Source organism: Ochotona princeps, chromosome 10 (genome assembly GCF_030435755.1).
Source record: "Ochotona princeps isolate mOchPri1 chromosome 10, mOchPri1.hap1, whole genome shotgun sequence".
In the NCBI taxonomy this organism is placed as follows: Eukaryota; Metazoa; Chordata; class Mammalia; order Lagomorpha; family Ochotonidae; genus Ochotona; species Ochotona princeps.
Window position 1 is genome coordinate 4748602 of NC_080841.1, and position 15204 is coordinate 4763805.

At 35.7% G+C, this 15204-nt stretch overlaps 1 protein-coding gene across 2 annotated transcripts in view; it reads right to left on the reverse strand.

The window, feature by feature from the left end:
• The window catches only part of BRINP3 (BMP/retinoic acid inducible neural specific 3), a 402242-nt gene that overhangs the window by 65942 nt on the left and 321096 nt on the right, over nucleotides 1-15204 (reverse strand). For both annotated transcript variants that reach the window (XM_004578813.2, XM_058669710.1), the window contains one exon: nucleotides 5845-6067. In XM_004578813.2, the coding sequence (XP_004578870.2) occupies nucleotides 5845-6067 (223 nt within the window). The remainder of the gene's footprint in view (nucleotides 1-5844; nucleotides 6068-15204) is intronic.

Sequence of the window (15204 nt, forward strand, 5' to 3'; positions counted from 1 at the left end):
ACAAACTGCTGCCGTGGCCACCTTTTGGCTGTCCTGCATAACGTTTTATCCATGAAAGAAAGATGGCTTTACACTGTAATCCCGCAGATCCCATCTTATTTTATCATTATGTTTGCTTAAATTTTTTCAAATTAGTGACTCTTAAGATGAATGGAATTTTATATGGATTCAAAAATAATTTCAGCTAACAGCTATCAAAGATATAATAAAGTGAATGGTAGTGAAAGGATTTCTGAGGATATCAAAGAGTTGAAATATTAACATGAAAAATGGCATACTTTACAATGATGGGTGTTGAAGTGCAATCCATATCAATAATCGGGGAAAATGAAGGACTGTTAGTAAACCTACAACTTTTGTTTACTTTGACAACTATTCAGAAGTTCTCCTGAATCAAGGAAAGTAAGGTATATACCTTTTTCTTCTCTTCTTGGGAAGTTAATCTCCTTAGATGCCATGAATTAAAATCCAGTTTATGAATATACTTTTTTTTTTGCAATTAATGGTGTGTTTCTCACAAAATGTATGCTACCATTTTCAGAACAAATTGTCTGTCAAGCATGAAACACAAACTCACAAACATTTCTGGTAAATCAGCATACTGCACATGCCCCAGACATACGAAGTAGAGCCCGATATTACAGAAACAGAAAATAATTATGTAAGCACATTGTTTATGCTGGATGTATTATCATTTTCACATCTTCATTTTTCTCACTAACAATTAGAAATATACAAAAGGGAAGTCTTAAATTTTATGACTTTTCTAATACTTTCCATTGGCCTGTGAGCTCTCAAAGAATACTGGAAACTAGAAAAATAACAAAAAAATATAAATGCAAGGAAAATTAATATTCTAACTTCTCTGCAGTTTCATATAAAACTGATTTGAACAAAAGTCCCTTGTAATGAGTTCAAAATTCCATCTTTAATTAAATCATGTATTCTGTAATATTAATAGATTTTGAATCCATTCAGTCATATTCCTTTATTAGCTTTAATTCATGTGTAACTGTAGTTATAACACAAACCAAATAATAATTATTTTGACAAAATGGAATTTAATTCCTCTTTAAAATAACAATAAAGTGTGAACATTTCAGGAAGAATAATATGGTTTAATATTTAGAGCTAAGCATCATGCCTTCTTTTTTTAAAGAAATAGTTATTTGAAAGTCATAGTTACAGGATAGAGGGAGATGAGAGAGAAAGAGAGAGATGCTTCATGCACTGTGTTACTCCTCAGATGATCCTAACACCTGGAGCATGACTGGGCTGCGTCAAGAGGCTGGGACTCCATCTTGACCTCCCATGTATGTGGCAGGGTCAAAGCACTTGTGCCATTTGCTGCCTTCTTAGGACCGTCAGCAAGAACATGAACTGGAAGCTGGAGCCTCCCATCTGAACAGGTACAACTCTGGGATGTTGGCTTCATAGATGGTGGCTTAATGCCCTGTGACACAATGCCAGCCCTCCCTATTTTCACTGACACTCAAAAATTGTAAGGAATATTCAAAGCATAGTAACAATGCATATTCCTTTGAGCCTTTATTATTTCTTTATGGTGAAAATATTCTTAATATTTTTCTATATACAGGAATAGGGAAAGGAAGAAAATGGCATGTATTTTAATTTGGGGATGCACTTTAAATGTCTCATGCCTCCCTTCCATGTACAGTCATTTGCACAGTTAACCATATATCCATTCTTGGTGCAAGACAGGCCTTTAAAGTATGAGTATGCTTATGTTCAGTAAGCTACAGGCTCTGTGGGTAAAGGAAGAGTGGGGGAAAGGGGAAAAGACCTCATACCCCTGTTAGGTCTTTATGGAGGTGGTGAGCTGATCTGGGGCAGTACTGACAACAAGAGATCCACATGGCTCAGGCAATGATGTTTCAAGACTATTTAAGGGGACCAGATTTTTTCAGATTTACACAGAGTGAGAACTATTTTCATGTAAATGCAGAGGCATTGTTTTTCTTTTGCATGTTCTTGACATTTGCATTGATTTTGCCACAACAACTCTAAGTTGGATTTCATTTTGCTTTGTCATGTACTTTCCAGGTGAAGAGGTTAGAAGGTAAAAATGCTTGCATCTCATGAAGAGATATGGAGGGAGCTCCTGGTCCCTGGCTTTCACCAGGCCTATGTCTAGCTGTTGCAGACATTTGAACAGTATTAGTAGATGAAATACTTTCACTTTGCCTTTAAAATAAATACAATAAATTTAATAAAAATTTAGGGAAGTAACAAAGTTGATTACTTCAAGGATGTCATATTATCATAGAAGTATCACAGGCTAAGAGTTACTACTCAAACAAGAAAATAATCCCCTGAGAAGTATTGAAATTAACTGTCAATTTAATGTCATTCTTTCACTACTAAGGAAGAACAACAGATTAAGCTACCACAGGCATCTCCAGTGTCCCATATCTGAACCTTAGCTTCGGCACTGGCTGTTCCACTTCTGGTCCAGCTTTCTGCTTATAAGCTTGGGAAGGCAGCAGAAGAAGGGCCAGGAGCTTGGGTCCTGTTACCCATTTGAAAAATCAGAATGAATGTCTTAGCTCCTGTGTCTAGCCTGGCCCAGCCTGGTTATTGTGATCATCCAGGGTATCAATCAATAAATCGGAGATATCTGTGCTCTTTCTCATTCTCTTTCTCTCTTTCAAATAATGTCATTAAATAATTTATTAAAAGAAAGAACTGAGCTCCGCAGTTCATAGGGTATCTTTAACCTATCTACCATCCTACACAAGTTGTTCAAGCCAACGAGCTACCAGTGAAGACGCACTTTGCAACACTCATTTTGACTTATTTTAATTGTTTTTTCAATATTTTAGCATGCATGAAAATGAAATGAAATGACACATAAAGGCTGATAAAGCCTCCACACAGACAGAAGAAAGATAAATATTTAAAGCGAAACATTTTACTTTTGAAAGTGAACCACCAGTATGGCTGCTGCTCTGTGTCCTTTGTCAAAGGTTTCTGGAAATACCCACTTTCTCACCCAAGATTCCCAGACTCTACCATGGTTTCAACTGCTAATGAATATAATGCCATTGCTCTTTCCATAATATCATTTTATATTTTTCTATTGAAATATGGAAAAATGTAAGCAAAATGAAACAAAATCTCACATTGGTAGTAACAGAGAAATGTAGTGTAGAAGAGTCAAAATTCAGTGAAATTCTTCAGTAGCAAGAGATGTGTATTGTACTATTTGATGAGTAACAACCAGCAGAGGTATGCTAAATCTAAAATATAAAAGCCAAGAATAGCCTGTGGTAATCATTGATTTATTTAGCTTAGAAGTTTGGGATAATAAAGATTCATTTGTGTTATACTGACTTCTGCTCTAGATCATACATCTTCATTTTATTCTAGTTTTTTATTCTGTAAAAGATTCAATTTTGAATTGGGCTTCCATATCCAGAGTTTTCCAAATACAGCCCTTTTGTAGTACCTGTATCCATCCACCTTGTGTGACTAACACTGACTGAGGCTCTCACGGTGTGTTTCACCCTAGCCTGTGCTCAGCATGTTTCTATCACTCTGCTCACTGCTTGCATATGTACACATGTGTCCCCCAGTGACTCGGCACGACTCTCAGATCCCACAGACTGAGGAGTACTGTTGGCTGCCCTTCCACGGGCACAGTTCTTCCCTGACATTCACACATAAAACAGTCAGCTCTGATTGTTTTGTTCAACAGAGACCTGATTCCTAACTCATCTTATCTTCCAGAGTTTTCTATTTTTGACAGATTATTCTATTCCAATTATTTTTTAGACTGCTTAAACCAAGATATGTAAAACACAAAGTTCATTATGATAGATAAGAGTATCTTCCCAAAACCACAGTTCCCAACTTGTACTTTTCCCCTGGGGAGTATGTCAATAGATAAATTAAAATATGTGATTCATAAATGCAATAAGAAATTCCATCAAATGTACAAAATAGCAAAACTTCTAGCAATGCTTACAGAGAACTTTAGCAGAGTGAAAAACTGTATTTAAAAAGAAAAGTTCTCTAATAATACCTACCTTTTAATTCTAAGAATCAGAAAGAAAAACACATTAAGTAGACAATAACCAGATAGAATGATTGCAATTGAAAATAAGACAATAGGAGGAACATCACAAAACTCGAGAAAATTTAAAGTTCTGTTTTTGAAAGTGTTAATAAAATTGATAGACTTTTAGAGAGAATGATGAGAAAGACATGGAGACATAAAGAAAATGAAAAGAAAATCCAGAAAATGGAACAAAATATTTTTATATAATACAACTGGTAAAGACCTAGTGTCAAGACTACAAAAAAATGCTCTCATGATTCAATATTTAAAAGTGATAATGTTTAAAATATTTCAATATGTATTTATCAAAAAGATTTAGCATTGAACAATAAAGAAAATTCAAAAGGTATAGCCACAGTTATTATTTATTAGGGCTAGGTAAACAAAAGTCAACAAATATAACCTCACAGCCAGTAGTAAGCAGGCTGTGCTGAAGAGAACAGAACAAGGATTGTTCAAGGTGCGGAATGATTGGAGTGATCATTTGTGGAAACGCTACGTGCTGTATTCACTTTGGAAATTAGCTGCAAGGTGCTTACCAAGGTGTCTTGTTACTAGTGATTCCTGTCTTTGGCGTATACTCTAACTGAAAACATACATAAACCATAGGAATGCTCAGAGAAGCATTACTCAGGATGGCTTGAACGTGGAACAACCCGTGTTTCCATCCGAGGGTGGAAGAATAAACAAAGCACAGTCCATCCACACTGCTGATGCTGCAGATACTGCACGATTCCATCTACACAAAATGTGCAGGGCAGGTCAATCTGCATGGACATACAGTGAAGTAGAAAGATCTAGAGGGATCGGTCGCCTGGGTGAGGCTGTGGGAGAATTGGGAGTGACTGCTAGCTGGTACTGAGATTCCTCCTGGAATAATGGAAATATCTTCCACTAAGATTGTGGTGAGCTTACACAAATTTTGAATATACTAAAAATGGCAACGAGTTATTTCAAAATGGAGTTTAACAAAATATTGATCTTTAACATTTTTTCAGAGAAAAAAATCTATAAGCATAGATTTTGCCCCTTAAGGATTTTATCATCAAGCTGAAACAGAAGCATTTGCTAAACAGAGTATTGGCACAAATGCACACTTGGGTGAAGCTGTCCTTCTATATTCTCTGTAGCCTTTAATTCTGAAGTATTCTTAACCTGGATTAAAACGGATAAAGGCTTTTTTTTTTCGTATTAAATGATCGCTACTCTTTAAGGCAGTAAACCCAAAAGTGACCCCTTCAATTCACTGAAGAAACAAAGATCAACGTTTGCCAACATGCATGTCAAATTTTCAGAGGCTTTTATAGGATGACTGACATAGGATGAGTTTTCTTTAAACACAAGTTACATGAAAAAATCTTGATTTACTTTATATGTAATTTGCATAATGAGGACTCTGACTTGGAGATTCTGCTAGTTACCCATGCTCCCAGCAGCTGTAGTGCTTCAGGGTTTTCTGTTCACTGCAACACAATTATCAATTGGAGTATCAAATGGAACAATTTACAGTGATCACACATTGCTGATAGCAAAAGAATGAAAAACAGGTGTTATTGCGTAAGTCTCATTGTATTACTGCTTTGGAAAATAACTAGTTAACTATGTGGGGATGTTAGAGCATATGTGTGCTTTTATTTCAGATAATCTCTAATATTATAAGTAACATTGTGCCACATATTTTAGCATCTACACAAAATGTGCAGCTGAACAATAAACAGGACTCACTGGCAAAACGACACCTCTCGGTGCCACGGATGTCTCACCTTTGTCTTGGCAGACTGATGAGGGGCTGCTTGTGACACCTCTTGCTGAGGCTGAAGAGCTTGTGTACGATTTTCTGTGCCTTCACGAACAGTTGCTTCATGCTGTTCTCCAGTTGTTCATAACGACGCTGGAAATTAGAATCCATTGTCCACAAGTGCATCAGAGTGGATGTGTTCAGGAAGTAATTCATGGGTAGCCTTTTCATAAAGAGTTTGAATTCATCTGAAAATGTTAAAATTCAATACTTTAATTACAAATAATTATTTCTTTTTTTTTTCCACAAAACACTTATTACACTTTAAAATAAATGCAATGAATTATTTGTCAGTGGCAATGTACCAGAAGGTAGGATGTTCTGAATCCTGGATGAACGATTCCTTTTGTGGTCCCCTTACATGGAACTTTCACGCAAGAGAATCATTCTTGCAAAAATTAGCAGTTTGGGCAGACAGTCTAAGTTCAGCATAGTTGTTCTATTTTCTCTTTCTGATGGTATTTGAATTAGTTTTCTTTAAAATGTAAAGGTCATTAATTTTCATGCTTGGAATTAGTGTTAATAATGCCCTCACAGCATTACATATTAAAATATCTTCGAAAGTTCTTATTAGCTCAGGATAGAAGATACACAAAATCAATACTAAATTGTTTTACTAATATTTTTTACTTATTTTATTAATATTTAAATAAAACAAAGGAGCTTTTTAAATTGTAAAAATTCATTTTCAATTAAGCATTCTCATTATTTTTCATCAGTGACCATATAGATATAATGTATTATAGCAGTTTAAAACAACTATATAATAAAGAGAAAAAATAAAACGTGAGCTTCAACGCAAGATTTTGCTTTCATGTCAGTATTTGTCATGCTGTAAATTTTCTTTTTCCAACTGTCAGGTTAAGCACCAATAAAAAGGACAGTTAATACCACACTAAATCAATAACAATCAACTCATATATTAATTATCTAAAGTTAAAAAGATAATGCAGACAATATCCAGTATTGTGAAAAGCAAAATGATCAGCAGGTGAATGAGGTTCCATACACTTCATACAAAAACACTGTAGCCTGTATTACTGCTAATTCGTGCTCAACATAGATGAACCCTGAATATAGCATGTTCAGTGAAATTCACCTGATATAAAAGGGAAAAATACTGTAGGGCTATTGTGGTAGAAAGACTGAGCCTCCTCCAAATTAGAAAACAAAGCAAATGCCAATTCCTCACAGGCTGGGAGGAAGCAAAATGGAAGTCAGCATACAATAGCTACAGAATTTCTATTAAGCAGGATGAAATTTGAGAAGATTTCAGTGATGCATATCTGCATGTAATTAATAACACTGGATTGTAGATTTCAAAGTGAGTATAATGAAAATTTTCATTATATATTTCATCATAGTCCAAAAATCTTTTAAAAAATGGTTATAGCTTTTGCCCCACATCTTTACTTCAGAAATAGCTGCTACAAACACACACTAAAGTACTTGATCAAAATATTTTATTAAGGGTATCATGTTGCAAAAATTTACATACACTGTATTATTGCTCTTTTCCCTCACAGATTGGGAAAATATCTTCCTTGGATAAAAAAGTCAAATCACACTGTAGCTTCTGTTCTTTCCAGAAGGAAGCTCTGAATATGCAGTGTGTTTTAGCATGCATCTCTTGCACGTAGATACTGTCCAATGTAAATGATGTAAAAAGTACCGGAAAATGGTCATTTCATTCAATTTTACAGTTTATCAATGTTAACATCTTTTATATTCCAAACTGATTGTGTTTAGAAATAGTTGTTTTCAAATATACAGAGAAAGTGATAATATTGGTTTTCAAATACATTTGGGCAGAGAGCAGAGAGTGAGACTGCTCTTCCATTTTGGGATTCCGAGGGACCCTGCAGAGCTCCCACTGCTGCCTCTTAGTATGTTACTGAGAAACTGGAATTTGGAGTGGAGCCTGGGCTTAAACCTAGGTACTCTACTATGGCATATTCTCAACCAAAGCCACACCTCAATACCTGTACAATGGCCCATCACTAAAAAAACAAAACAAAAAAAAACAAAAAAAAAAACACGCTATCAATCAAATTTATAAAAGTATGTCACATAGTTAACATCAGTTAATTTCATGTGTTACAATTAGTTTAATATTCATGTCAAATTTTCAGTAAATTGTTCAAAAATGTGTTTCTCAGCACAATGATAAAACAGTTTAGGTACAAATATGAAACTTCTCATTCGAGATGAGCATTTTTATACAATTAGCAGCAAAATGCAATCATGAATATGTGAGTTGTTTCTTCCTAAGGAATTAATAAAGCGCTCTGTCATCTTTTTCTGAGTGGATACTCTTTTATCTGAGGAACGTGGAAAAAGAAAGGAAAAGACATTTGTAGCTAAAAAGGAGGGAGGTAGGTGGGTGGAATATTTTAGGGCATGTATGCATCTGATAAGATTAAAATCACTTTTCAGCAAGCAGGGTATAAATAATAGGCACATTTTAAAATTCCATTTTGACAATATCTTACATTTTGTTTGGTCCCATAAGTATCTTTTGAGAATTCCTCCCTTTTGAATAAAGAGCTGATGCATGGAGATGGGAAAGCATTCTGTGGATTATTCACAGAGCAGATGCCACTGCTTTGAAAACTAATCATTCATTTCATTGCCATCTTTTACTTGAACAATTTTGATAAGCCATATTGTATCGTGAGCGTGCATATTTTAATTATGTTCATTGTTTCTTATAATACTATGGGGAAACATTCCAAATCTGTGCATTTTTTTATCCTCATTAAGGAATATTTCAGAGGAGAATTCATCTTACCTAAGGGTATATGAGAGTAGATGACGGTTGAAAGCTGTTACCATGCAGGTTCTAACAAACAGGTTGTGACATGACACTTGAGTAATTACTTCACTATGAAATCATTAAGAGTCACTACTGACACTCACCACAATGTTTGCTGAACACCTGTTGTGTCCTGAACACACAGACATTTCTGTATGTGACAGCAAGAATAATAAACCTCTCATCTTTTTTAATGACACAAAACGGTTTCAAAGGCAGAAATAACAGCTTTAAGATCGGAAATGTATCCTATTTAGAAGTTCATAGAATTGGCAGAAAACTTCATGTGGACATAGTTAATTTTGTAAAATAGTAAAATCCATATTTTCAGAATAAATAAATGAAATCAGAGCACCACAATTGAATTTCATATAAGTTAGTGATTTATGTGACTACTGAGAGAAATACAATAATTCAGCTTGCCAGAAAATATTTCATCTTACAGTGATATCCAAGGCTTCTTGCTTTTACAGTAACAAATAAACATTGACTAGTCATATTTTTGAAAAGTGTATTTGCAGAAGTAAATCAATCATCGCCATATAAAAATCATCCAGAAAAACCTAATGCAGTATATATATATTATTAGCAAGATATTCTAGGACTACTTGTTTCTTAACTGTGTGCCAAGTTCATGCACTGCTCTGAGGTATGCAGCAGAAGCAGCAAGGACCACAAGAGCAATGATACAAGCACAATGTGTGCACACAGGGGTCTCAGGCCCAGCCTTTCCAAGGAGATCCACTGATATCAAGTGAAGAATACCGTACAGGGGATTGTGTGACAATAACAGGCTCCACAGCCTAGAAGCTAACATTCTAATAAGCTCTGAACTAGTAGCTAGGCAGTAGATCATTCTATAAGTCGCTAGTACTTCTCCATTAAACACGCGGTGCTTTCTTCATTTTGTTGATTGCGTCCTATTTTGTGTAGGAGCTTCTAAGCTTGACATAATTTATCTGCCTAGTTTTACTTTGCTTTCTTGCACTTTGAAGGGTGGGTCTTTACATGGTCTTACACTTAGGTATTTAGTCCATGTTGAGCTGATTTTTGCATATCAGTAAGGTAAGGATCTTCATTTGTTTTCTAGATATTTACACGTGAAAAGACGAGAGAAAAGTATTTGCAAGCTGAAGAACTCAAATATATTCAACAACCACAAAACAAATAAAAGCAGTTAACAAATGACTAAAGGATGCCCGTGTTGCAGGATGGTAGATTGAGCCACCGTCTGTGACACTCTCATCCCACAACAGAGTGTTAAGTCCTAGTTATTCCAGTTCTGACCCAGGTCTCTGCTAATACACTTGGGAAGGCAGTGAATGATGGTTTAGTTTCTAGGGCTCTACTCACTGCCCTCCCCTGCCAATGTGAGAGATTCCATGGAGCTTCTGGTTCAGCTTGGTCCACCCTGGAAGTAAGCATCCCTTTGGTAAGTGAGTGAACATGCAGATAAAAGTTATTTCTGTCTTTGTTTCTCTCTTGCAATGTGTGTTAATGTTTGCTTTCAAGTAAATACATCTGAAAAATTAGCAGAGAACCTGCATTGATATTTCTCAAAAGAAGAAACAAAGGTGGATAACACACACATGAAAAAGGCTGAAGATCACTAGCTAGCAGGTAAAAGCAAATGAAGATCACAACGGATATTCCTTCATTCCAATTTCTCAAAAAAACAATCATTAAAAAAAGTTGAAAAGGATATGGAGAAAGGAGAACTTCTGGATACCACTGGTGGGACTGCAAACTACTCCAGACACTAGAAACTTCTTTAAAAGCTAGAAATACAATGCCATTTGAATCAACAATCTCACCACTGCACAAAAGAATCAAAAGAAATGCCGTATTTATGCCAGAGATATGTACTCTATCAGACAAGACTACTCATAGTAACCAGAATATAATGTTGGCCAAGGTGTTCACCTGCTCATGAATACATTAAGGAAAATCTGGCATTTATACACAATGAATGTAACTGCCATAGAACGAATGCAATCCTGATATCTGAAGCAAAATGGATGAAACTGGAAGGCATAAAAATAAGTGAAGTCCAATCCAGAAGCACCAAAATGATTGCTGCCCCTTCATCTGTGGCAGTTAAAAAGCATCTAAATACAGAAAGCTAAAATCTAGAGGCGGCAAGGTGCAGAGCAAATCGAGAAGAGGCATATAGCATTTAGCCATGCACAGCTGCACTGACAGAGTAAAGAACACAGCCTTGATGCTAAAGCGCATAGTGTTAGGAATAAGATTTATGATGATCTAGTACGTATTCTACGAGCAAACGGAAGAAAGAAGATTCGATGTAAACTAACATCAAAGCATTTCCCTGATTTGATCTGCGCACACTATTCCTTTAGGCAATAAACACATATAATTATAAAAACATTTAAAAAAAGTGCTTTTTAAATATAAAATAACTGAACAAGGCTGGTCACGTATTTCTCACTTTCCCTTCAGAGAAATCCAGTTAACACATGGCCAGAGTTCACTAATCTCTCCCTTTCTTTATCTGTTAACACGAATTCCTTCCCCAGGAAGGCATTCTTTCAGGAGCTTTAAACAGTAATTCAATTAATTCTCCCAACAATGCTTCATGCAAATTTTATTGGAGCAATCTTTATGCAGAATAGGTAATCCTTTCCTTCATAACTCTATGATCAGCAAAATGCTTCATTAACACTACTGTATTTACATAATCATATTATATGCTTATATCCTCGCACATTTTTCCTAGTACTTTATCGTTGAGATGAAAGTGGTGAATCTAAGAGTTTCCTTGATTGAGAACAGTCATGAATACATACATTCTGTGTAGTCTTCCTGTTTAGATTGGTGAACATGAAACTCATGCTCCAATATAGTTGATTGCACATTTTTAAAGATAATCTATGTTCAGTTGCTTTACTGGATACTAACAAATATGTTCTGTGGCAAACTAAACTCTTTAAGCTTTAAGGGCATAAATTATCTTTCTGAAACAATGTAGTAATTATGTATCTTGCTGTATTCAGAAATGAGTCCTAATGCTCTAAGTCGAGAGCTGAAGGGCCTGCCATTGGCTAACAGAACCACTGTAGGAGTAACTGAGGGAGGAAATTGGTGCTTCATGGTGTTTACATCTCAAATAAATATTGTGAATAAACAGAAAACATGGGGGCCTTACAATGGCTCAACTGGTCAATCATCCCCCTAGAAGCTCTGGCATCCCATATAAGCACCAGTTTGAGACCCAGCTGTTGCACTAAACTAGGTTATGGCTGGAGGAAGCAGTGCAGAGTGGTGCAAAGCCTTGAAATCCTGGCTTGGCGGAAGCTCCTGGCTCCTTGCTTTAGATCACATGAGCTTCAGCCATTGCACGCATTTGGGGAGTGAACAAGCATATGGAAGATTCTTTCTGTCTCTCCTCTCTGGAAATCTAGCTTTCCAATAAAAATGAAATCTTAAAAAAAATAGAAAACATTGCACAAAACAGTAGTGAATAATGAAGATACCATGTTCATACCTTACGTTTTAAATATTTAAATAAGATGTCATTGAATTTCAAGTTAGAATATAGGTAAAATAATATAGGTTCATTTTTTTAAAATATTGGTGGTCAATTAACATATTTGCACAATTATAGCATCCTTCATTAAAATAACATCACTATCTGGAAGGTAATATTATTAAATCACAATAACATTTCCACAGTAATAAAATGTCTGGTGTGCTGGAAAGATATGTAAAAAAGCATAGGAGCAGTTTCTTAAAGAAGACATGAGCAATTTAAATCTAAATATATTGGCTCAAAAGCTAAAAAAACGAAGACAAAGTTTAGGAAGAGTAGTGGATGGAGACAGGAAGCGAATATTTTTATGTTCTCAGAACTATTATGTATATATCACATTGTTAAAAGCAAACTAAAATTAAAAATTTCACAAATCTTATAAAAGAAAAAAAATGAAAAACTCATGCATTTTAGATAGAAATACTGACCGCTTCTAGATATTATCAAACCAGTGCCTATAAGCACATCTCTCCTATTCAGGTCTGCCAATGCAAAGATTCAGGAATAAATATGTTAGCAACAAAATCCAGTAACAGATTTTTCTCTAATCAATAAGCTAACAGAATAACCATACTCCTTCTGCTTGAATGTAGCACCACATTTTTAACCATTCACTGACATATTGCAAGAACCAAGGGACTACCAAAGTTTCACGGGAAAACAAAATTAATGGATAGAAAATTAAACACTTAGCTTTCACTTCTCAATCCAATCTATGTCAAGGTTTAATTAAATTTCTTACATACTCTCACAAGAAGCACATGCTGTCCTTTGTGAAATCGACAAGCAGAATGTCTTGAGGTTTCAAAACACTGTTGCCATGCCTCTTCCATTTGACCAATCTGCTATTGTTTTGACTGGGCTGTTTATGCCTCCTGGTAGCCACTGCTTTGATTTTGCTTTGCCTTCAAGACTGCTGACGATTCTTCAAAGAAATGTCTCAATATCTTGAACATACTTGCTGAAAATTCCCATTGATCTTTTGCCCTTGGGAAGAGTTGATCTGGGTGCAACAGTTTTAGTATGTACTGAGGAGAAAGTAGGCTCCGTTTTAATTTTTCAGTGCTGATCATTGCAAGTTGGCCTAACTGCTCAGATGCTGGGTTCTGCTTCTGCTGTTGACCATGAGTGCTTTTCAATTAGCGCATGAACACAGACTTTCTTTCCATGTCTCATTGACGAGGATGGTCCGCTGCTATAGGCTTCATCTTCAAGGTCATCTTTCACTTCCTACAAAGAGGTATCCATTCTTAAATTGCTGATTTTTCTGCTGTATTGCACAGTCTTGTTATAAATCAGCAATTTCATCATTATAGAAAATTTCACTAATTTTAACATAATTCATCTTGCTCTGATGGAATCTCTTCAAATGTTTATCTTCTTCTTTAGCATTTCCAAAGAATATATCTTATTCATATTAAATAATACGAGATTATTTTGGTGTGAACTGTTTGAAATCCATGTCACCTTAATCATAATGTATATTTTTCCATGATCTTACTGAAGAACTTCCTAATGTTTCTCTCTCTGTCTCTCCTCTCTCTTTTCTTATATAACATTAATTTGTTCTGGGACTAATCTATAATACATCTAGAATTACAAAGTGTTGCCTCCAAAGCTGACAAATATCAAACTATCCTCCACTGTCTTTTAATGTTATTGCTCAGTAAGACACCTTTCATGCTTTAATAAAGCCTGCTTTAAGGCTTCAATTGTTTGATAACTGTAGAGTTCTAAGATATGGTACATATCTCTTAATATCTTTGTCTTTATGATTTATTTATTTATTTATGTATTTGAAATTCAGAGCTGCAGAAAGTGGGGGAAACAGACACCCCAGTTCACGCTCCAGATGGCCACATCTATCCGGACTGAGCTATTCCAAAACCCACAGACACAGGCTTTGTGTAGCTCTTCACTGGTGGTGGAAGGACACAAACACGTGGGTGATCTTCTCTTTTTTCCCATGGCAGGCACACTAGCAGGCAGCTGGATGGAAACTGGAGCCAATAAGTCTCAAAGCAGCAGGCATGTATGAAGCCAGCATTGTAGCAAGCAGTATTATCTGCTATGCCACAATGTCAACATTCTTTCTTAATTTCCAACGGCAAAGATTTTGTAATTTAATTTAAAATCACTATAAAATCATTTCTTTTATATAGGTAAAATACAAGATCAGTAAAATGGGTAAGAAATTAGAATTTTAATGAAAAAAATATATGGCAGAAAAGAGCGAGGCAGATAAAAACCAGGAAACCGATGTATTTCATTGCAGGAAGCCAGCAAGTAGCAGAATAGCATCTGACCTCCAAGGAGTATGACTAAAGCTGAACACTTAACTCACTTTATAATCCTGTTCAGAACTGGCTGCTTCATATTTTCACTTTTATTTCTTCCAACATTTCTAAAGGACTACTTCAGTTGTTTGTAACAGTTCCAAATTTGCTCATCTTCTGCATTTAAGTTTCTGTTACAACTGAGTGAATTCAATGTAAGTCAATTCACTTCACTCTACTGGCCACGGGTACATAGTTTATACAAGAATTAACAAGATGCTATAGTGGTACATAAAGCAAACGGCAAGTGTGTTCAATGGCTTTGAACTGGCCAGTTCCATAAGGCTGAAATTGACCAGGTCAGTAATATTGAAAATACGCAAAAAACATCAGTGGAGGTGTTCTAGCTGTTGGTCTGTAGCTATGGGCAAGAACGGCAAGTAAATCCAATTCATTTTGTGCATCCAATGAGTATGAGCATAGTTGAACAGCTCCTCCAAATGAAGGCCAAGTCACTGCCTCTTCATATCCCATTAATTAGAAGGAAGTACAGAGTGCATTAAATGAAGACACCGCAGCTAACAGTGTTCAGTGATGTGCATGGAGTGGCAGATGTGTACCCTTTGACATTCTCCAGAGATGGCTCCTGCTGTATGACATCGGGATTGTTCCTGGCATCGTCTC